Source organism: Gadus chalcogrammus, chromosome 13 (genome assembly GCF_026213295.1).
Source record: "Gadus chalcogrammus isolate NIFS_2021 chromosome 13, NIFS_Gcha_1.0, whole genome shotgun sequence".
NCBI classification, from domain to species: domain Eukaryota; kingdom Metazoa; phylum Chordata; class Actinopteri; order Gadiformes; family Gadidae; genus Gadus; species Gadus chalcogrammus.
In genome coordinates, this window is record NC_079424.1 from 2,055,645 (window position 1) to 2,079,768 (window position 24,124).

The 24,124-nt window shown below is 45.4% G+C and overlaps 2 protein-coding genes across 3 annotated transcripts in view; one reads left to right on the top strand and one right to left on the bottom strand.

Annotated features, from left to right (window-relative positions):
• Positions 1-10,211, bottom strand: part of LOC130402005 (E3 ubiquitin-protein ligase RNF123) — a 146,163-nt gene extending 135,952 nt beyond the window's left edge. Inside the window, exons 1-12 of one of the 2 annotated variants that reach the window (XM_056606072.1) lie at positions 10,035-10,211; positions 8,756-8,868; positions 7,718-7,802; positions 6,099-6,178; positions 4,482-4,579; positions 3,550-3,604; positions 2,758-2,843; positions 2,260-2,346; positions 1,952-2,019; positions 1,495-1,620; positions 872-986; positions 231-335 (exon numbers count right to left, since the gene is read on the bottom strand). In XM_056606072.1, coding sequence (XP_056462047.1) covers positions 231-335; positions 872-986; positions 1,495-1,620; positions 1,952-2,019; positions 2,260-2,346; positions 2,758-2,843; positions 3,550-3,604; positions 4,482-4,579; positions 6,099-6,178; positions 7,718-7,802; positions 8,756-8,837 — 987 coding nt within the window. In that variant the 5' untranslated portion in view covers positions 8,838-8,868; positions 10,035-10,211. Of the gene's footprint in view, positions 1-230; positions 336-871; positions 987-1,494; positions 1,621-1,951; positions 2,020-2,259; positions 2,347-2,757; positions 2,844-3,549; positions 3,605-4,481; positions 4,580-6,098; positions 6,179-7,717; positions 7,803-8,755; positions 8,872-10,034 lie in introns of both variants that reach the window. The other variant, XM_056606071.1, reaches the window with a different exon arrangement.
• A 1,339-nt stretch (positions 10,212-11,550) lies between these two features.
• Positions 11,551-23,919, top strand: aldh4a1 (aldehyde dehydrogenase 4 family, member A1). Its single transcript, XM_056606085.1, has 15 exons — positions 11,551-11,744; positions 13,038-13,131; positions 13,931-14,023; positions 14,271-14,318; positions 14,884-15,039; positions 15,558-15,707; positions 16,324-16,398; positions 16,588-16,775; positions 17,306-17,379; positions 17,897-18,093; positions 18,366-18,413; positions 18,566-18,718; positions 19,651-19,772; positions 20,217-20,335; positions 21,499-23,919. Exons 1-15 carry the CDS (start codon positions 11,704-11,706, stop codon positions 21,609-21,611), a joined length of 1,671 nt encoding a protein of 556 aa, XP_056462060.1. The 5' UTR covers positions 11,551-11,703; the 3' UTR covers positions 21,612-23,919.
• The last annotated feature ends 205 nt before the right edge of the window (positions 23,920-24,124 follow it).

A 24,124-nucleotide genomic window follows, 5' to 3' on the forward strand; every position in this document is an offset into this window, starting at 1 on the left:
GGTATACTTTACACTGTAAACACACATCAACCAGGTATACTTTACACTGTAGAAACACATCAACTAGGTATACTTTACACTGTAAAGACACATCCACCAGGTCACTTTTTAAGTCAGATACCGTATATATATACCAGATACACTTTACACTTTAAAACCACCTTATCAGAAGATAAGCTGCCATCTCTGTTTTAACATGTCAACAGACGCACAGCTGTGCTGGTTCTCACCATGAGGGGAGCAAAGTGGTTGAAGATGTGGGCCATGGCGAGGAGAACGGTTGGTTCTCCGTGGAGTTTCCAAGAGGAACAGTCCTTCTCCACCAACCTCTCCTCCTGGACAGCAAACATAAACCCATCACACAGTTGGAGCCGTTAGGACCTGGGCTCTACTCTGGAACCTATCTCCACTATTGGCTCGTGTTGGTTCCAGTGCACTGCCTGTTTGATTAACACAGACTGATTTTAGACGGTTAGTTATCGTCGCAAATAGATGAATCCGACAATAGATGATTATGTTCGAAATTGAAAGCATAGAATATGAAAGTAAGGGAGGATGAAGTGCAAAAAAAGCCAACTCTGTCTTTTCAAATCAGAAGTATTATCAAGTCAACTGTGTAGTCTTCTTATAAGGAAATGATCAGAACCCTGATTGGGACTGCTGACTGCCAGCTGATGGAAAGAAAGAACATAAAGAACAAAAGAAAGAGTAAGAAAGAAGAAAAAAAAAAGGAATGAAAGAACGAAAGAAAGAATGAAACGATGAAAAATAAAAGAATGACAGGAAGAGCAAAATAAGCAAAAAAAACGACAAACGATTCAGTTTCCTCGGCTTCGACTGTTAAATGGCTCTACGATGCCCTCCTTCTGACCTGGACGTCGATGGTGGTGGCCAGCACGGTCTTGATGTAGCCCAGCAGCTTCTGGGCCTTCAGGAGCTCCGCGGTGGGGGGGTTCTGCAGGGGGAGGTAGCCCTCCACAGGGTACGTGGCCCACAGCCCGGTTAAGGCCAAAGCTCATTTCAACTCCAAGTCACTCACTGCCACGTATTGTTATAAGAGCATCGAGGTCTAGCCCCCTAATAACTGCCGATGGCGTTTGCTGTCATTCATGGTGGACACCCTGGTCAGTGCGTGAATGTTAGCAATGTGGGTGAGTTACACTAGCACTGCTGGTTTCTTAGGAAGTTCAACTGGACTGGTCTGGGCCATCCTTGGATTGGAAATGTTGGCGGGCCAGTAGGGGGCGCTCACCCCTCTGGCCTGTGTAACATTAACAAAGGACACGCTACGCTTTTCATATTGGATGTAAAACCAACGTCCGGACTCGCTGTGGTCACGAGAGCTTTCTGGCAAAACCCCCTTTCTATTTCCGTCAAACTGGCTTCCACATATGTCCTAATCAAACAAACCAATCTAAATAAATCCATGTAATCATACGATGTTCTGTGCAGATGAGAGGTGAGCGATGCCCTTTTATTCGACCAGAAGGATATCTGAGAGGTCTGCTCCCGAAGTTGAAGGCCACGGATTCTTTGAAGGAGAGGCTGATGGCAGGGAAGTAGGCCACGCCTGGACCCATCTTGATGTCCGTGAAGGCTGTGCCCAGAGACTGGCCGTTTCTGGGGGGGTAGGGGGACACACACTGAGCTGTAAGTCTGACCCCGGCTGGGATGGGAGGTGCATGGATGGTCGGAGTTCATTCTGAGTTATTTTCTTTCTACATCTTCTCCCTCATTCTACACACCCTTCAGATTTAATCAGTTAACCAATATTGCGAATTTAAAGTCTGAATTTCAGTTTTGATAACGAATGCATAATGCAGCTCGCACACAGAAACTGCAAGGCCTAATATATTATACCAAATATATTATCCCTCGCTCAGATGCTTTCAGATGCTGTGTTGTAGTTGTATACTGAGAGGGAGGTGGCCTGTGGTGCACCATAACTCACAAGCAGAACGTGATGGTTCCTTCATCCAGGTCTATCATGCAGCTCACAATGTCTCCCGCAGCCCACGACTGAAACACAAACACAGCGTTGGTCGAAACCACGGCACAGATGACACTATTCACATGTCTCTTTTGCAACTTCTAAGATCTTTCCCCTTAGAAATAACAAAGCACTGATGCACTCATTAGCAAAAACCAACAGGTAGAGTGACGGTAAGACAAGGTCACCAGGATGATGTTCACAGCACTCATAAACACACAGTGCAAACATGTGGTGTTGAATGCCCCTCTGGTTTAGCCGTTCCTGACCTTGCCATAGTTGGTTGTCGTCACGTTCCACTTGCGGACTCTGTTCCCGTCGTAGGCGTAGGAGTCCGGCGTGTCCCCTACACCCTCCTGGGATGTCAAAGGTACGATAAAATATCACAGAGATTGCATGAGCGATGCAGTTATGGAACCGTGCACTTGATCTGTTGTAGCACAAATAGAAAGCAGTAAATGAAGCGTGTTGCAGCAGTCATGGTGTAATATTGTGCGGTTTGTCTGTTTGCCTCCGTGTGTGTGTCTGTGCGTGTTTGTGTGAGTCTGTGTGTGCGGTGTCTGTGCCTCTGTGTGTTTGTGCGTGCCTCTGTGTGTTTGTGTGTGTGTATGCCTCCGTGTATTTGTGTGTGCGTGAGCGTGTGGGGCGCAGTGCGTGTTTTCGTGTGCACGTGTGTGTGTCTGTGTGTCAGTCTGTGTGTGTTGGCGTTTGTCTGTGCCTCTGTGTGCGTTGTTTGTTTGTCTGTGTGTGTGCGTGGGCGTGTGTACCTCTTGGTTGAAGTGACAGTTGAGCGTACACCACCCTATCTGCATCAGACCTTGAGAGGATATCAATACCTCGTAGACCCATTTCCCTGCAGACACAATGAGCACACAGTTCTCAGTTCAAATGCCCGCAGCCTGCCCGTAGACATCCCTTAGAAAGACGTGAGCTGGGTGGGGGCACTGAGTGTGAAATTCCGCATTGGGTTCCCACACCAAGCAAGCATTTAGAAGACGGCTGCATAGATATAACATCATGGATATATATTCTGACTCGATATCGCATTCGGCTGCTAAGCATCAACAATGCCGCCATCTTGCCGCAGGGAAGAAACCCAACCGCTCGAAGATTGCTAAAAAAGAAGGCGATTTAGATTGATTTTGACTGGGAAGGCACACCTGCTCTACCAGACGTTCAATCATGCAGGTGCATGGTTTCCCCACGGAAGATGGCGGCGGCATTGACACAAACGTCCCACAGAACGGCGCAGCTCAGGCCATGTCTAGTCAGTAAATCTATGGGGACCATGGCCCATGGGACCGGGCCCTCCCCAAGGAGGATATGAAGACACAGTACAGGATACAGTGTCGGCCACAAGGCTCAGATCACATGCAGTTCAGACACCAGGGAATCTTCTGGAAGAGCTCCAGGGAGACTTGATGACAATGGATCCAGACAAAACCAGTTCCTTGTAATACATTGAAATACCTTGCAACACATTGCAATAAAATATATTATTTAATATGGACTTTTTATAGATATTGAGAAATATTTAAGGATTAAACAAACATATTTACCTTTATATACACATGTCGTCGCTCTGATGGAGCTGAAGTTGCTGTGGCCGATGACCTGAAATCAATAGAAAACTAAAATGATTCTCTCGTCCAGCTGTCCAACATCATCTCTGAGCAACAATAATTTAGAAGGACATTGAGACCTCCTCTTCAAAAGTCAAATCATGGAGGTGGACGATTGTGAGTACGCGACCGTGGGCCGTACCATTGGGAGGATGGGGGTGCTAAATGAGTGATACCTCGGCACTGCTTGTCTTCCAGAAGAAAAGGACTCAAAGTTATCAAATGTTATTTTCTGTGGGGCTGTGGGACTGACTCAGGCTTCTGTGTGCAATTTGTGCAATGTAATGTTTAGCTTTCAATAAAGTTCCCCGTCGTTGTTTGATAACCCCTCTGTTTAATGCCAGGGGCACTATTCAATCATTTTTCTCTTTCAAAGTAGAGCACATTCTAGGAACCACAATGACAGGAAAAAGACCTTTAAAAGTTTGGCAGCGTTTCGAAGCCATTAAAGATGATAAAAAAAATGTAAATGCAAACTGTTTCAAAAGCAGCTGTCATATCAAACCATCGCACTCGGGGAAATCATTCTCTAAAAGTATCCTATATTCTTCTCTCGATTTGAACGGAAATGACACAAACAGCAGGCACACTATCATCACCATGTTGTGAAAAGTTAATTGGTTTGTAGAGGCAGTCCTTTAGTACCTTTGTCTATAGAAAGCTGTCTGTAGACACTGATACACAAATTGATTATTTCAAGCATTTAAACACAGAAGTCAAAATAAGTGTAGTATCATTGAGCTGAATATATCTAAAAAATATAAATCACATATGATTCGAAGATCAGACGACAATGGGTCCGGCCTGACGATCAGATTAGACCATCAGCCTAGTCCGAGGACACCCCCACAAACACCCAATCATCTCACCCCCAGCAGGTCGTCGTCCACAAACAGGAGGCCCTCGAAGCCGCTGGTGTGGTCCAGGACCACCGTGTTGGGCCCCAGGCGGCCCTCGACGGGCGCGTCTGTGGAGAGACAGGGGAGAGTGATGCAAGGCCTTCCACTGTGGGCTTTAATGAGACCATGGGTTCTCAATCTGTGGCCCGGGGGCCCAACTGGGCTCAAAATACTGCCGGAGGGTCACGCAAAGAAATGAACAAAGATGTTATCGCTTTAACAATTTATTTTTGGATGAACAGTAAGGACTCATTTAGGGAGACAAAGCGTGTGTCAACGATCAAAATAGCACATTGGGTAGCAAACAGACACTTCTTTGCACTATTTGGTTGGTCAAAACATTTAGGGTGTTGACAGCCACAAACTTTACAAATTGTTGTAGCCCGGGCCTGAAGCATAACTGCATTCTATAAATACGTGAAGGTCAGAGGTCGGAGGCCTGAGTTTTAAGCCTAGTGAGAACCAAGCAGTGATTACTGTACATTGAACTACTGGCTAGCTTAATGTGTCCTTCCAGCATAGTGTTACGACTGTACCAGCGGGACAAGATGGTTGGGCCTCATGTTTTGGATTGGGCTTGACGCTAATCCTGAACCTGTTAGCCTACGGCCCAGTGAGTTTCCACGGTTCTCATACCACACCTTTGCCACTGATATTAATATCATCGTGGCGTTCTCATATAAACTCCATCTCCCTCTTCTGGTATTCTAAATAGACCCAGCCCCATGGCCCATCTTAGCTTCTCACACTTCTACCACACTTCTTCTCATCTTGCGCACAACTATCAACTAGCACTACACAGACACACACACACACACACACACACGCACACACACAAATACGTGCTTACACCAGGGCAATTAGATACCCATAACCATTTCCTCCTGGCCACTCTAGTTGACCTTGGCTAAACTTTATGTGAACGCCCCATGGGTCACTCTGTTCACTATTTAACCACTTCAACGGATCTGGTGGGAAGAGATATGACCAAACAATTGCTACGGTGTGTGTGTCTGTTTGAAAGTGTGTGTGTCTGTCTGTTTGTGGTTGTGCATGTGTGTGTGTGTGTGTGTGTGTGTGTGTGTGTGTGTGTGTGTGTGTGTGTGTGTGTGTGTGTGTGTGTGTGTGTGTGCGTGTGTGTGTGCGTGCGTGTGTGTGTGTGCGTGTGTGTGTGTGTGTGCGTGTGTGTGTGTGTGTGCACACGTATGTCTGTTTGTGGTTGTGTGTGAGTGTGTGTGTGTGTGTGTGTGTGCGTGTGTGTGCGTGCGTACATATGTCTGTTTGTGGTTATGTGTGTGTGTGTGTGTGTATCTGTGTGTGCGTCTGTGTGTGTGTGTGTGCGTGTGTGTGTGTGTGTGTGTGTGTGTGTGTGTGTGTGTGTGTGTGTGTGTGTGTGTGTGTGTGTGTGTGTGTGTGTGGGTGTGTGTGTGCGTGCGTGTGTGCCTGTGTGTGTCCGTGTGTGTGTGTACATATGTCTGTTTGTGGTTATGTGTGTGTGTATGTGTGTGTGTGTGTGTGTGTGTGTGTGTGTGTGTGTGTGTGTGTGTGTGTGTGTGTGTGTGTGTGTGTGTGTGTGTGTGCATGTACCTCTGTCCTCCTCAGGGGGCTCTCCCTCTGCCAGAAGTTTCTCCAGGTGGGATCCAAGGTCCTGGAATCCCAGGGGTTTCCTGGAAAGTATGGAAAAATCAAATTTCATGTGTGAAGCATTTTCTAATGTGTGAGCGCAACTATTTGAAAGACTGTTGTGCGTGACACATCCATGACTGCAGTCAATGGGCCTACGTTTTACACTTTAAAACAGGTTGTTTGTTTTATCTTTTTAAAAATACCCAAAGAATGTCAGAGCTTTAGGGCTTTAACATATGAGATAAAGCCTCCTTTACTTGGCAAAATCCACCGTCTTATGTACAATATCGTATAATAATGATCTATTCATCTCAATTAATTAGTGTGTGCGTGTGTATATGTTTGAGCGTTCCTGCGTGATTACAAGTATGTGTGTATGTGGGTGCGGGTTTGTCTAAGTGTGCCTGTGTGTGTGTGTGTGTGTGTGTGTGTGTGTGTGTGTGTGTGTGCGTGTCTATATATAGTCTCGCAGTCCAACGCCTGGCTTAAGAAAGGATGCCAGTGACTTTGGGACACTGTAACACTAGTACTGCTCAGGGTACGTCAGGGTGCAAGTACGTAAATAAACACACGCACACACACACACACTCACACACACACACACACACACACACACACACACACACACACACACACACACACACACACACACACACACACACACACACACACACACATTCCCACAGATAATACTGAAATATATTCCAGACATCAACCAAAACAATTTTAAATCCAGCATCACTCGATAGTGTCGGAGTTGGTCCTCCAGTCAGAAGAACCGTACCATTCACCTACTATTCAATCAATATAACGCTTTTATCCAAAGCCAATCACACAGAATCCCGCTCGGTGTTATTAAAGAGCAGGTTGGTGTGAGGTCAACTCGCTCATGGGAGGGCAACCGGTTAGACTGCAGAGATTGGGGATTGAACCCAGAACTCAGACACTCTGAACACTGCACTATCCTGCCCCCTTTATGCATCCCCATTCCTGAATATAATAATACACCGATGACAACAATGATAATGCGATAGAGAAATACTTGGTGTACAGCGTGCGTGCCGGAGGCTGGTGTATGAAGAGCAGCCCTAATCACGTCTCCACTGAGCACTAAGGGAAGATCCACGTCGATACTCAGGGACCAAACACGCCCCTTCACCGGTCGATGACCGACGTTGAGGCCTACAAGAACTTAGCAATGCGCCGCCATTCTCTGCGGGGGTTCGTGACAAGTGATCGCCGACTCGTCGAGCAGGGAACCCACACTGTGTGTGGTTTTGTTTTTCCGACTGTCAGACATGAGAATAAAATGAACGCACGTGCGAAATCAAATCAGTGATTTCAGTTGGAAGCGATAAAGATTTTGCGACGTCTTTAACTCATGGATGTATTAATTTTTAGATATATTATCAATGGAGTACAATCTGTCTGCGTTTCGGTATTCGGATTCGCTCGTCGATTCGGGTGCCCCCTTGTGTTCACGTTAACGATACGTGGAAGTGCCATTAACGTGAACACATGGGGCATGCAGAAGTTGGCAGAGGGGAGGCAGAGGGAGAGAGTGTGGGGGAGAGGCGGACCTGAGGGAGGCCAGGGTGGGCCCGGGCTTGGTGGAGGGGAACACATGGTACAGGTAGTCAGTCAGGAGCTTCTCGTTGACGATGCCTGAGAACACATGGAGACACATGGAGATACAGGAAGATACATGGAGGTTACATAGAGAAAGATAGAGCTAAATGGAGATAAATGAAGATACATGGATATACATGAAGATACATAGAGATACATGGAGATACAGGAAGATACATAGAAAAACATATATATATAGAGAGAGAGAGATACATGAAGATACCATGACCATTTACAGTTCCATGTTGTTCTGTCACATTTTCTGTCACAAGGAAGGCTATAACTGTGTGTGTGAGTGTGAGTGTGGGGGGGTGTTTGTGCCTGTGTGTGTTTGTGTGCGCAATAAGCAACATTATGGTTGCAGTGACTAGACAGGCATAGAGCTGCCGATTGTGGTCTATGTCTTTGAGTACACAAACACACACACATACATATATTCAATCGATTGATTATTAACGTGCAATTAAACCATTGATTAAGAAAAAAGCAGGACATTTGCAACCCTCATAGACATAACAACTATATATAGCTTGTGAAGCAATGGCACCCTGTTTGTGTGTGTGTGGTTGTGTGTCTCCGTGCATGTGTGTGTGTGTGTGTGTGTGTGTGTGTGTGTGTGTGTGTGTGTGTGTGTGTGTGTGTGTGCGTGCATGCGTGTATGTGTGTGCATGCGTGTTTGTGTATGTGTGTGTGTGTCTGTGCGAGCATATGTGTCAGTCTGTGTGTGTGTGTGTGGCGTGCATAAGTGTCTGTCTGTGTCTCTTTCTTTGTGTGTGTGTCTGTGTGTCTGTGTGTGTGTGGGGGATCCTACCTGTGGATTTGGGTTTGTCTGTGTCTCTTTCTGTGTGTGTGTGTGTGTGTGTGTGTGTGTGTGTGTGTGTGTGTGTGTGTGTGTGTGTGTGTGTGTGTGTGTGTGTGTGTGTGTGTGTGTGTGTGTGTGTGTGTGTGTGTGTGTGTGTGTGTGTGTGTGTGTGTTGGGGGCATCCTACCTGTGGATTTGGGTTTGTCGGTGTCCGAGGCCAGCCGGCAGTTGCGGCGGGTCAGGGCCGTTCCACCCTCCTTGGAGCTCATGGTGTCTGACGTTAGACCCCCCACCCATGCACTGCTGGGAGACAATAACAACCCCAATGAACAACAAGATCACAAGCTGACTTTAACTGCTGACCCCCCCCCCCACACACACACACACACACACACACACACACACACACACACACACACACACACACACACACACACACACACACACACACACACACACACAACAAACACAGCACAAACCACCACAACAACAACCTCAACCACAACAACAACACAATCGAAAACAAAATGAATGAAATAGAAAACATCGAATCAATATCACTCAAGTGCGAATGTGAGTATAATATTACATTTGAGAGTAGCACACTGACGATACAAAGGTTACAACACAAGCTAGCATCAAGTCAACCGCATTCTGAAAGGGTTTTCTGCCTTTCGTAAGAGTCCTCCGCAACAAAGTTGACATCAGACACCCTAACCACTTTAGTCCACTTTAATAAAGCATAGGCTACTCATTATACATTTAAGATTAAATATGGACATATATCCATGATATTTGCCATCGCACCGGTGAGCTCTATGAATAGCTGTAGTGGCTGCCCTAAACAACAGGTACAGTTGTGTATAGCTCAGTAACAACACCGTAGTATGTGTGAGCCGATCAGCAGAGATGTGCTCAATATTTCACTTAAAGTCGTTACACTCAGTGGAGACATGGTTTACCATGTTGAACAAAACATGTGGTACACACAGAGGCTTATCTTGTTCATGTTTGGCTGCACAGTTGCGTTCATTTACTCATGACAGGAGTGACGACTGATCTAGTGACAACATCGGATGTGTACAAACGTCCAGCAATCCAACGATGGGACAGCAGCTTAGTTATCAGTGTGGTGAAACACATTCAGCAACAGCATAACGACACACTACACTGCGATCAAGAGTGAGCTAGGCTATCCGTGCAGCTCCTTCTCTAGCTGCATCCAGTCCTTAGCCCGGGTCCCTTGGACTGCATTGGCCTGACATCATGAAGGCATGCACGGGTAACGAACACACGTTTAACGGCATCTACAAGGATTGAATTGGGCAGTAGTGCAAATCTCCATTGCATTGCATTGCAGTGCATTGCATTGCAAGTGGCAGCATAGCATCGCTAGCTCGCTGGCTAATGTGACTCAGTTGTGGATAATAACAACAGTGGGACGCCTTGGTAATAACAACACTTACTGCTTCCTTCTGTGATATGTCTCTCTCTTTATGTCTCTGTCCCCGACGGGTCACCGTGTCCACGTCTTTGGTTTATTTCAGGGTGAATGGTCTGGATGTGTTACACCGGCTCCGAGCTGTGTGTGTGTGTGTATGTGTGTCTATGTGTGTTTCCACCAGCTAGTCTTTTAAACCCTCCTCTCTGTGGTCTCTGGTTCCATTCCCACGTCACGGAGCGTCGGCGGGTTCAAACCCCGCCGCGGCCCGGGCGCGAACTGGAAGGGGGGCTTCGTCATGGGGTCGTGAGTCAGCTCGGATGGGCTCCAACTCTTCTTAAGAGTCCTTAAATGTGCGTTTTAACACTTTCAGACTTTTCTTTTTGTTTCTGTCAATAGGCAACACTCTAAACCTGTAACGATTTTTTTTTAACTATAGTTTTATCCCCCTCAGAACAATGCAAATGGAATAGCAAAGCCTATAATACAATGTAACATAACATTATATAGAAGTTACTAGAGTGAGCAATCAATTATAATAAATAAGCTAATGGATAATAATGGAATAGAATTGAATACAAAATAATATAATCGAGAATTATTTTTTCGAAGATACAATGAAATAGAACAAAACAGCATAGAATACAAACGAATACAACACAATAAGTGGGTAACTAATGTGTGTAAATGGCCTTATAACATGGAGCCTACAGCAGACATGAGACGGGCTTGCCTCCATCATGACTTTAAACATCAGCTCTAATATAGCAATAGGAGGAGTTAGATATTACATGTTATAAAGATATAACATTTAACATATACAAATGTTTTCCTAGACTTTATTCAGGAGGCGCATCATCTCCCCCCAGATGACCAGCCAATGACAAGGTGAGCAACAGCGCCCTCTGGTGGCTGCTGCTCGTCCAACCATTGAACCGGTTAGCAACAGCGCTCTCTGGTGGCCGCGGCCGAGCAATGCTTAACGTTTTTTCCGACGGTTGAAACTTTGAAGTAAATCAACAGAACCAGACAAGCCTACCGAGTTGGTGAGTTGGTGGTCTGGTCTTAGGGAAACTTTCCTCAACCTGTCGTGGTGCTCAAATCATGGTGGGGGTAATTTACTGTTGGGTTTATTTACGTTAAACAGAAATCTACAAGGTTACATATAATATAACGGAAAACGGTGGTAGGACTACCTAAAGATATCGCGATATCGCGACATGTCTCCAGGATTCAGAAGTCACGTCCCGCGGGCCTCCAGTTTAGTCGCCTCTCATTGGCTAAGGGTTGTTTTTTTCTTCTTACACCTTCTACAGTTCATACCATCCTGCATACGGTATTTCTTGGGATAATGTGCTTTTATGGTTCATATTATTGTAAAACAATGCTCTTGGTGTTTCCGAAAATATAATTTATCATTCTCTTTTACATTTTTGAGGTCCATTTTGTGTTCATAAATGATAATCACTCGACACAGATGTAAAATATATTCCTTTAAATAATGGCGCACCCCCGTGACGTGATGGTCTCTTCCACTGCTCATTCGCTCACTGTAGGTCAACCTTCTTCTGGCTAGCTTCGCTGTATATAGGATATCGGCGCATGTGTTCATTAATAATAGTTCTGGTGATCAGACTTCGGGGGCCACTGAACGACTTATTTTAATAGTTTCCTTCAACAATCCAATCTGTAACATGATCCGTGTGAGGTCGACTCTTGTCTGTTCGTGGAGGGGGTAGGTACCTGTTGTTATAACCTCTTCGTTGACTCTCATATGTCATTTGCAACATGGGGGGGTTTAATGTTTCAGCCGATTGGTAAAAATGTAATGTTTACAGACAGCTTGTTATACGGCCTGCTACTGGTGCTGGCATGACTCAGGTCCCATGGTCAAATGTAACATAATACGGATCAACTTTGAGTGTGTTTCCCTGAATGTTATGCAATGCTTTACATAGGCTGTCTTGCAGTAAGCTGGCATGTGCACACGTACAGTAACGTTGTATAGTTAATTAACCAATTAAAGGCTACTTCGAAACCTATATCAAGATGTTCAAGAAAGCAAATGCATGCATTTTCTGGAAGTATTGCATCCAAAAGCAAAGCCATCCTTAGTGAGTGAAATGTTCCTTTCGCTGCTTGGCCAGCTGTTAAAACAATTGCTCAGGGAAACACTAATACACCAAATCTCGATCTCTTTATTATCTCTGACACAGCGGTGTCCATGAGCCCTGGAACCAAAACAAAAGTCCCCGCCTGTCCTTGGGAATCGAACCCATATGCGCATGTTAATGTGCATTGAAAGTGGAGTTTTTGGAATAAATCCTTATCAGTTAAATACGAGAATGCGCCTCCTACCCACAACTGTTTGCTATCAAAGCTGTAACCTTAAGTTGACAAAGTTGTGGCCCATAGTTAATCATACAAGGAGGACAGAAGGGTGGCAGTGAAGGCCAGCGGTGGGACATTGTTGCAGTTCCATACGTCCTTAAAATACTTAAATACTACTTAAAACCATCCTGGGTACATCACGACAAAATGGTGTGTTGTTGATAATGGTGCGGTATGTGTGTGTTTAACTGTTTTTAAGTGGCAACCAATTCATCAATGGTTAATTGTGGATACATTATGGAATACTATTTTTTACATGCGCTGTATTATTTTTCTAATATCAACATGGAGATGACTTTTGTTTGGGGATTCCATTGGAATCCAACGTTTCTGGAAAACAGAGATTCAAGTTAAAACTAGTTTGGTCTCAGCGCTGGCACAACCTGTTTATTTATTAAAAGAGTCCAAACTCCTCCTGCCGGTTGCAAGGTTTTCGTGGTCTAAGGTAATCCCATTCAGTACAATTAACAACTCTGGTGGAATTCTCTAAATCCTGCTCCCTGAGCCCCAACCACACAGACCGCTGAGGGAGTGTCAGAAGATTACATTTTGATGGCGGGACACGTTATAATGTCGATCATAACAACAGTTGGTTTGAGTCCTGTTTTGAAACGGATCTGTGTCTTTGTGTTCTAAGGTTCCGGACGTTTCCACGGGCGGCCGTGGAGGTGAAGAATGAACCGATCCTGGGCTTCAAGGAGGGCAGTGTGGAGAGGAAGGATCTTCTCAAGGTCTGTTTACCCCCACAAATGAACACTCAAACTCCTGGAGGCGTTAAGGTTTACCGACGCCACTGAGGCTTACTTCGGTGTGGAATGGTTGCCGTAGATACACCGTGGGTGTCTTTCATTTACAATTATAATCGTGGCTTTTAGCAGTCGCTTTCATCCAAAGCGACTTCCAATAAGTACATTTGTCAGAAGAAGAGAAACAATATATCGCTGTCGGTACAGAAAGGATGTTCATAGAACCAAGTGCCAAGCACTAACGATCCCCAGGTTAACCCATTCCCCGCATACAACAAAGATAGCTAGGATAAGATGCTACACAATGCTGAGTACTTTTTTTAAGTGCCAGGTTCAGGACGTACAAACATACAATAAGTGCGTACATTAAGTGCCACGGCGTATGTACGCATCTACGATGGTGCCTTTACATTCATGGTTCTGCGTGACCTGGCAAAAAGCAGCTGATTCAGTGACATTTGATCTGTAATATGTAAAGATAATGGCTTGTATAAACTAATGTAAACCAAAACCACCTCAGCTAGTAAAGTAACACTAGGAAACATAGCAGGAAGGACAAAGGGGCTGGAGAGCTCTGGGGTTACCCATAGCTCGGTGGGCTACTACAGAAACCTAGAGACCAGAGCACACCTAGCGTCACTATTCAACGCAGCCTAATTCACCGCTTGGAATCAAGCACTTTCCTTTCCTTTTGTTGCGTGCTTATCAGACAACACGCAGATAACCGGTATGTTATCTGAAATGCTTCCTCACTAAGCGATCGCTCCTGTCTCCCTCTCTCCAGGCCCTGAGCGAGCTGAAGGGAAAGACGGAGGAGATTCCTTGTGTGGTTGGAGACGAACGCGTGTGGACCAAAGATGTTAGATACCAGTTATCGGTGAGACGGGGTAGCCAGTTAATCTCCACTGTAAACGATCGCTCCATTTAGCGCACAAATATTGATGCTTCGAAGGCATGGATATCGACGTTCAAATATGCATGTTAAGGATTAAAAGTTAATTTCTCCATTTGCATGCAGGCATCGAAAGACAAACAATAAAATGAACGCATCAGTCACTGTTTCTGTTTTGTTACGATGGGATTACTTCTAAATTGTCTGTTAATTATGTGTTTTTAATTCACAGCCCTTTGACCATTCGCACAAGGTGGCCAAGTTCTGCTACGCTGACAAGGTGATTGTTTTTAGTATTCGATGTTCAAACATTGCAAATCCTTACAGACTCCAGATGACCTCTAGTCGTGGTAGAGGGCATCTCGGGGCAACTCTGGGATGGGAGACAGTGAGGTCAGGAGGTCATTCAGATCTTAAGGTCACAGCGTCCTAACCACAAACACTAGAGAAAGTGATGGGAACGTCATAGTTCATGCCATGAAATATAACGGTACAGTTTAAATAAAATAGGGTTTAAAGACTAGATAAATTATTAATAAAAGATCTATATTGCTTCATGAACTTTGCCTGAATGGACTCTGAACTTATTATTTTAGGTTTTGCTTCCTTGTAGTGCTTTATTTTTCTAAATAGAGTAATGAGTTTGTTTAAACTGTTTAGTAACTTGCAAATGGAAAACCGATCACAGCCCGGCCTTTCCATTGGTTGGTGCTGGAGATAACCGAGCGCTCGTACAAATTAGCGTTCCCATGCTGTCTGTCTCATGACTGTGCTGGGCTCCCACCACAGAGCGCTAATGCTAGCTCCCAGCCCTGTCACTGATCCGTCCTGGTTTCCACCCACAGGACCTGCTCAACAAAGCCATCCTGGCGTCGGTGGCTGCGCGGCGGGAGTGGGACCTGAAGCCGGTCCAGGACCGCGCCCAGATCCTCTTCAAGGCCGCCGACGTCATCAGCGGACCCAAGAGGGCCGAGATCCTGGCCAAGACCATGATCGGCCAGGTAAAGACCGGGGCATAGGGGGGCCGATGCTGGGGTCTCTGGGGGCGAGTGGAGGGCGGTCTTCACTGGCAGTCAGCTCCTCAGCTCCTGCTGTTACCCTGAATGTTGTCATACCAAAACCGTAGTTACACTTTTGATTATAGCTAAACCCAAAACCATTAAGCCTTATGACTTAATCGTATCATACTTTATGCAATGCCTCAACGTAACACTTCACTTTCTAAGGCATCATGGGAAATACTACCTGAATACGATTTAAAATCACAGTGTCTCTTCAGATTAGCTGGTAGGCTCTCTCTGTCTGTCTGTTTGTCTGTCTGTCTGTCTGTCTGTCTGTCTGTCTGTCTGTCTGTCTGTCTGTCTGTCTGTCTGTCTGTCTGTCTGTCTGTCTGTCTGTCTGTCTGTCTGTCTGTCTGTCTGTCTGTCTGTCTGTCTGTCTGTCTGTCTGTCTGTCTGTCTCTCTCTCTCTCTCTTTCCCCCCCCCCCAGTCTAACTCTCTCTCTCCCCCCCCCCACCAGGGTAAGACGGTGGTGCAGGCGGAGATCGACGCGGCTCCTGAGCTCATCGACTTCTTCCGCTTCAACGCCAAGCACGCCGTCGAGCTGCAGGACGAGCAGCCGCTGGACGCCGACGGCAGCACCAACACCATGCTGTACCGCGGCCTGGAGGTCAGAGGTCACCCCCGCTCGCCGAGTCGACGTCCTGTCAACGGGCTGGTCTTAAGGGCTGATTATGGTCACGCAACGCAGGGACGACGCAGACGCTTCAACGCAGTCGTGAACCTGTTTGGGTTCTGCGTCGGGTTTTAGTGAGCGGACCAATCACAGCCCTCGCTGCTGCGTCGCCTCGACAGAAGGTTACAATTTTTGGGAGGTGCACGTCCGGCCCTGGGCACATGATGACATTGATGACCCTAATGCTCTTTTACCCAGTTGATCTCTGTGTGAAACAGACTACTGTTGTCATATAGGCCTATATACTAACTATATCATTGATTAAATCTATAATGGATAATAACTTTTGACAGTTTACCGGTTGGTCAAACTAAATCATCAAAGTGTTACTAAATCATTGTGCAGTATTACATTATCCTTCTTTTAAGGTAAATACTTATCACAAGGGAAGGAACGATATTCATCAAAGCTACCTAGGAAGTGCGGAGCAGTTGTCAGTGCTGCCATATTAGTCCAACCCAAATGGCAGTTTCGCTGAACGTGGTTGCCTATACATTATGTTCATACTGTGTATTATTGTGTGTTTCTCCTTTTTCACCAACGCTGTCAGGGATTCGTGGCTGCGGTGTCCCCCTTCAACTTCACTGCTATTGGTGGAAATCTGGCAGGCACCCCTACTGTAATGGTGAGGTCAAAGGTTAATTGACAACCGCAATTAAGTGGTCTTGCAACGTAAAGAATCCACATCCACCGTTACAGTGTATGAAACAATAATCATTTCAAATCATCCTCTTGTTTTAATATCCATCAGTGGCTTCCTCTCACGTATCCATATCAATGTACTCTTCTTGTTTGCATCGTGTGTGGTTTCCAGGGTAACGTAGTTCTGTGGAAGCCTAGCGACACAGCCATGTCGGCTAGCTACGCCGTGTACAACGTGCTGCGCGACTGCGGCCTGCCGCCCGACATCATCCAGTTCGTCCCGTCGGACGGCCCCGTGTTCGGGGACACCGTCACCTCCTCGGAGCACCTGGCCGGCATCAACTTCACTGGCAGCGTCCCGTAAGGCCCTCCAAACGCAGACGGCTCTCCAGGAATATGTGCTATATCGCTCACCGATGGGTGGACGTAAGGCCTTGGAAACGCCTTAATCTCTCCCGGAATATGCGTACTGTGTCGCTCACCGTTTGGTCGATGCATTCATCGAACGCGGCCCATCGTGCAATGGTTGCAGTCCTACTTTCCTAGCCTGAGTGGCCCCGCTGGGAATCTGATTCTCAAGCCTCGCTCTACCTGTTGAGCGACGCAGGACCACTTTGCATCCTGATTGTTTGTCTTTGTTTTCTTGTGTGTGCGTTTGTAGTACAGTCATCAGTGTCTCCATGTGTGTTTTTGTGTAAAAGTGTAACTAGATGAGATAATTGAATGGCTATCGGTACTTTTGTTGTTACTGTCTATGTAGAGATATTTTTATTGGGTTAGCAGTTATTTATATTTTTATTCTACTATTTCCTATACTTGCTGCTGTGGCGCCTACATTTACCGCACGGGGCGGGTTAACATCTTCTCTTATCTTCTCTTTCCCCCTGCAGGACCTTCAAGCGGCTTTGGAAGCAGGTAGCTCAGAACCTGGACATCTACAAGAACTTCCCTCGGGTGGCTGGAGGTGAGCTGGAACAACCGACAAACCAAGACATCCACGTTCCGAAATGAGGAAACCACTTAACAACCAAGAAGTCAAAATTCCAAACCAATAAGAGCCCATTACGTAACCAGTTTACTTCAGCACTTGTTTGGTGCTTCCTTGCATTTTGATTTTAAGAATCTATTTTTGCTTGTAGATATCTGTGTACTACATCGTCATGGACATGCAGACAACAAAATCAGACGCGCGTGCCATTGCACTGTTGTTAATCTTAGCATGTTAGCATCACCATGTTAGCATGACCACGCCATCCCCTGTTGGCGTGTTGTCTATACTAGAATATGCCGTGCATCACCCATGGGTGCTACACACTGGTGGTGGTGAGTTGGGTCCCCCCCTTCACTGTAAGCGTCTTTGGGGTCATTGAAAAGCGCTATATAAATATAATGGATTTATTATTATTAATATCGGTGTGTATGTTCGCATGGCAGCATGCGTGCGTCTCTAACCCGACCCTTCACTGCCGTGCCCCTCCCAGAGTGCGGCGGTAAGAACTTCCACTTCGTCCACGCCTCGGCGGACGTCCAGAGCGTGGTGAACGGGACCATCCGCTCGGCGTTCGAGTACGGCGGGCAGAAGTGCTCGGCCTGCTCCCGGATGTACGTCCCGCAGTCCCTCTGGCCCCAGATCAGAGACGGGCTGCTGAAGGTCCACAAGCAGATCAAAGTGGGCAATGTAAGAACGACGGAGAAGTTATTCACCTTTATTGTTCAGAGTGCAACACTCAGGACTTTAGGTCAGTTTTGAGGTTGCCTTGTAAAGTTAGTTTGACGTCTCTAATTTTGCATCATATCATGGAATATATATTGGACCAAACATGTTTTTTCAAGTTTTTTGCCGTACTAGCAAGTACTCTTCAAGTATCTCTGACAACCGGCTCACACGTTTCTGTAATTCATTGTTGACGCGTGTTAAAGTTTATTTTTTGACGTTGGTTTTTTCCACAGCCCGTGGAAGACTTCAGCACCTTCTTCTCAGCTGTGATCGATGAAAAGGTACATACAAGCGTCAGTCAAAACGTGCACGCTAAATGACTCAACAGTTACAGAAGTGGGCTGAGACTCATGTCTTCAGGTGTTTTTTCTGCCTGCTCTGTGAACGTAAACCAACCGCAGTGTTTTACGGTCTGACTCCTCGGTCCCTGCAGTCCTTCGCCCGCATCAAGAAGTGGCTGGACCACGCCCGGTCCTCCGCCGACCTCACCGTCATCGCCGGGGGCAACTGTGACGACCGGAAGGGCTACTTTGTGGAGCCCACTATCATCCAGGTCAAGGATCCTCGGGACCCCCTCATGAGCGAGGTGAGAAACGCACGTCTCTGCTCAGATAACGGCTCATTAGTCGGTTGGCCCGCGGTTTATTGAGCCAGTACTTTATTACAGTAGGGGCCTTTTCCGTTTCACAGTCCTGTACCGTAGACTGACAAAGAATATGCACGTAGCGTCAACTACTCCCATTGGTTTACACATTTTCTTTTACCATTTCTGGAGTTATATTTTCCTTCTACGGACAATTCATTTTTCGAAAAATGTTCAAATAACTATCCCATGTGATATCCAATGGCCCGAACTCATAATGTTGTCTGGTGTTCTGCATCCAACCACTACAAACCCACACACCGTTAGCAGAACTACATGTTCCTTCTGCCAGGGCTTCACAAACACTTAGTCATGGCTGCTGCCTGTACCTTACACATGGGAATCTGACCCTTGACCTTCACTGCTTTGGCTTTAGAATGCACAAGAACGACACTCAAAGGTTTTCAGGAAAAGTTCTGTTTGGATGACAAAGAACTAGGCTACCATCTAGTATAATGCCTGCTACCTTTTTTTTTTTAATGTGTTAGTTAAATATTTTCTGAAACTTTTTGAATTGTATTAGATTTGTCTTTAACCGGTGTAGGCTTGTGCTAGCAGGGCTTGTGTGCTAAGACCGTGAGGCTTTTGCCCCGTTTAGCTAGATCTACATCACTGGCTCCAGCTGGGCTCTGTGTTTTGTTAGCTCAGATCCCTCTGTTTCTCACCATGCATGACCGACCACAGCCAAGCCTGCTTACATTGGGTTTCAAATGTAAATGTTTAACCTACACTTTTTCTAAAACCCTGACATGTCTGCTAATGTAAACATGTTTAGGTCAGTGTGGCTGGTTGAATTGGGTTCTTCTTCACAAAACACAAGACAAGCTTCCTTGTTCCTTTGCTGCTGAACACCAGTTATGTTTCGTCTCTGATAGGAGATCTTCGGGCCCGTTCTGTCGGTGTACGTCTATCCTGACAACGACTACAAGGAGGTTCTGACTCTGGTGGACACCACCTCCCCCTTCGCCCTGACCGGGGCGGTGTTCGCTCAGGACAAGTGAGTACACCCCGGTCAAAGAGTTACCATGGTGTTCACATTCACACCATGGTAACACTCTTGGTTCACACACCCGGTTCGGGTAAGTAGGACACGTTGTTAGAGGTGCATTCACACCCGGTTCACACCATGGTAACACACTTGGTTCACACACCAGGTTTGTTCACACTAGTTCAGCGGAGTTGAACTAGTTTATTGAATTGCACTCAAAAATAGTCCTTAGCATTGTGTAGCATCTTATCCTAGCTATCTTTTGTTGTGTACGGGGAATTGGTTAACCTAGTGGTTGTTAGTGCTTGGCACTTGGTTCTATGAACATCCTTACTGGGCCGATTGTTTCACTTTCTTCTGACAAATGTACTTATTGTAAGTCGCTTTGGGTAAAAAGCGTCTGCTAAACGCCCGTGATGTTAATGTAAATGAATTGTGTGTTCCTTGTGACAGGAATGTGGTCGCAGAGGCAGCCAAAGCTTTGAGGAACGCGGCCGGGAACTACTACGTCAACGACAAGTCCACGGGCTCCGTCGTGGCCCAGCAGCCCTTCGGGGGCGCCAGAGCTTCAGGTAGGGGGGGGCCTCCTCTCCTCCGATTGGTTCACGGGCAGAGGGAGGATCACTGGGAGGTCAAAGCCGTTGAGCTCAATGTGGAATGTGGGTCAGTGACTTCGACACACTGGGGTACTGTAGTTAACGGGGAGAAGTCGACTGGATTTGTAGCGTGGATTCGGGTACGTTGGAACTGCACATGACGGTGTAGTGGGTTGGGTGTTTGACTCCAAGCTGATAGGTACTGGGTTCGATCCCCAATGTCCACACACAGCCTTGCCCGTAGACATTCTTGACCCAGATGCCCATTCCTGATCTTAAATTACTGAGCAAAAATCACTGTAGCTTGCAGTGTCTGCTAAATGGTAAAATATATGACGAGCCCTCGTGAATGCTTCTTTCCTTCTGGATACTTTTAAACAAATTGGTGTAGGGCTGAACGATTAATCTAATTCAAATCGAAATCGCGATGTGATAGAACGCGGTATGCAAATCTAAAAGGCTGCGATTAAAAGAAAAGTTATTTGTTACCATTAATGGCTGGAAATCAGTACGATTCATTTATTTTTATTTTACAATTCAATAGTTAAATAAAGAAGTTTATAATATAAATTAATCTCAACACATTGGCCTGGCCTAAAGGAAAGAGCTGTTTCTATGTTGACTGCTTCCAATGTTGTGTTGGTCATACTAAAGAATGATTTAATTTTTTAGTGAATAATACGCAACATAAGGAACTGACTAAATTATAAAAATCGCACATTAAATCGCGATCGCAACATTGGTCAAAATAATCGCAATTAGATTATTTCCCCAAATCGTTCAGCCCTGAATTGGTGTTACTGGCAGCTGCCCTCTCAACCAGACACAAACCTAGAACACCCAGGTTAAGCCTACCATACTTATATTACACGTTTATCAACATTACATTATCAGCAGTGCAGATTCACGTTGAAGGCCAACCCCTCAGCGCTAACTGTGTAAAGGGAAAAACTAACTTTTCCCATCATCCTAACCGGTCCCACAAGCAGTACACATCCCAGACACTCTGCAGATACTATGACCATGTCTAAATGAAAGTCTGTCCTTGTGATTGATTGATGATTGATTGATTGATTGATTGATTGATTGATTGATTGATGATTGATTGATTTATGTATTGGTTCTGCTTCCTCCCCAAGGAACCAACGACAAGCCGGGCGGCCGTCACTACGTGCTGAGGTGGACGTCGCCGCAGGTCGTCAAGGAGACCTTCGCCCCGCTGAAGGAGTGGAAGTACCCCTACATGAGCTGAGCTGGGCGCGTCCCAGCCCCTCTCCCTGTCCCTCTCCCCGTCCTCACTCCCTCCCGCCCTCCGTCCGTCCGTGGTCCCCGGTTCGATTCCCTCGTCAGCGGTAAAGAGGCTCCGAGATTCGTCACTGAAAGGCCATCAGAATGGGTTGAGATGAAGACGCTTCACAGACTCTTCTTCTTCTTCTTCTTCTTCTGTCATCAGAGCGTTTCTTTGTGGTCGCCCGTCCACCAACGAGCTTGGACTGAACTATGTTCAAACGGGGGTTGCGCAATTCTATATTTTTAGCTGTTTTGAAATGGAAACTGGAGGCACCGGTCGGCTCTGCTTTGCACCCCTCAGAATCTCAGGGTTCGTCGCCCTGGTTACAGTTTTTATTCAAGCGTTTGAGGTTTGATCACCGGTGGAATTAGTTCAAGACATACCTCTTGGAGACATACCTCTTTTAAATTAAACATATTTTAGCCGTATGAAACAAAAACAAAGTTCTTCATAGGAACATAATAATTAACCATAACAATTATGAATAGAAACCCCAAATATGTATTTTTTTTTTAATCCTGATAAAACAGAAGCCATAGTGATGTTGAGCGTTTGTATGCAAACGTAAAATCTTAATGTAACATTGGCCAACTGCTCATCCGTCCAGATTACCTTGGTTCGGTTTTAAAGTCGTTTGTTTGTCTCTAGTTTGGTTTTTCGCTATTGCATCCAGAAGGCTAACGATACGCTAGTTAACCTAGCTAACACTTGCTATATAACAACAACTGTAATGCTAACGATAGCCTCCCACGTAGCATATGCACTTCCTGTTGACCTCCAGAGCTAAGAGGTATGCTGCTATCCATTTGGATGGTACGCTGGTACGAACGACCAGCGTACCAGCGAGAGCGTGACGTATTTCCCTTGCTCCAGCCTTCCAGTTTGTCATTGGTGTTTCTGTCAAGCCGATTGTTCTGCTGGGAACTTGTTACAATTGGTGCTTCTAACTAACTGCACTTTCAAATGAGACATAGCGTCCAGAGTGAATTCTTTGATCGGATCAACAAATCTGGAAAATAATAGTTTTGTTTATTTTCCAGGAAGGAGGGGGATGGCGAGGAGTGTGTTTTCCTCAACGATACTTTTGTGCGTTTTAATCTTTTGTCTATAATATAGCAAAACAGATTTTATCGTCTTCAAAATGTGCCTGTGTTTGCCACACACTGTAAAATAATTTAGGGCAGAATGTTTTTGATAATAGCCTATTAAATTATTAGATAATGATACACCTCTATCCGGAGTTTTATTTAAGGGTTCTTGTAACATGTCGAACTGTCGAGTTCACCCAACAAGACTGGATCTGGAACTATTCTGGGTCCTGGGGAAACATATTTTCTGACAAAGATAAAAAAAAATACAAAATTCTTAAGACCACAAACTTGCATTTTTGGTGTCACAACCCTTTAAATATTCCACCACTCAGCTTTCATTAGTAGTCAATTCATTGTTGTGAATCCTGAAGGCAGTGTCTGTGTATCAACTACAGGACCGTTACTTCAACTTTAAAAAAAGGTCTTAAATTTGCCATCAAATATCGAACTTATGAAGCACCAACCACACCCACACCTTAATGCAAGTTTGGACAGCACTAACCAAACAACCCATTCAATCGCTGGTGGCCATCCACTAGAGGGCGATATGGAGTCCGCTCCTGCTTTTCGATCAATTATATTGTGAGCAGCCTATAATTAATGTTGTGCAATAATATGGCTAATAAAAGGCCTAATTTAGCATGTTGAATTAATAATACTCTGAAAAGCGCATCAAAATGCTGTTGTGATATGTCATATCAAGGTGATGAACTCTGACCAAAGCAAGTGGGGGCTGCTGAACCGGGTATCTGGACTCCCTATCACACAGCAATGAGATGGACCTTTCTTCCATTAAACAGGCTTTTGCTCATAAACATTGCCATACACACAACTTATTGTAAGAGTGAAAGTCAAGTCCCAAATGGTGTGTGTGCCCCCCTCTCGCTCTCCCCCTGATGAAGGCTAGCTCTGTTGCTGAAAGAGTCTTCATTGTTGTCATAATTCTTCTCATGAAACAGAACGTGGTAAGAGTGTGGTAAACCAGTGAGGAATCCTCCCCCAACCCAGTAATGTACTGTAGACATAAAAACCATCACCACCACATTTTTGACCTTGTCGCGTAGTGAGGAAGCACGCCATGAAATCCACATTTTTATTAAGAATGCTGAACAGATATTTTTAGAACAGATACAATTTGAATATGAATGTGTTGGTATTTCTTAAAAATAGCAGTTGAAGTGGTCATATATTTATAAATTGCGTTTGAATGCATTGCAGATCTTTCTTTTCATATTTTAGAAAAGCCATCTTGCCAGAAATGATTAGCCTACGGAGGACGATACATAAAAAGTAGAGCAAGAAAATAATTACGAGATCCACTTTGTGAAGATAAGGAGTGAATCAAAGTAGGCAACGCAGATTTTTGACAACCCTATAGGCCCC

Bases quoted from the DNA above. Each gene is read 5' to 3' on its own strand.
- aldh4a1 (XM_056606085.1), top strand. From the start codon at position 11,704: ATGATCCGTGTGAGGTCGACTCTTGTCTGTTCGTGGAGGGG. The intron at 16,776-17,305 runs GTAAGGCCCTCC...TTCCCCCTGCAG, and splicing joins AACTTCACTGGCAGCGTCCC to GACCTTCAAGCGGCTTTGGA. The intron at 19,773-20,216 runs GTGAGTACACCC...TCCTTGTGACAG, and splicing joins GCGGTGTTCGCTCAGGACAA to GAATGTGGTCGCAGAGGCAG.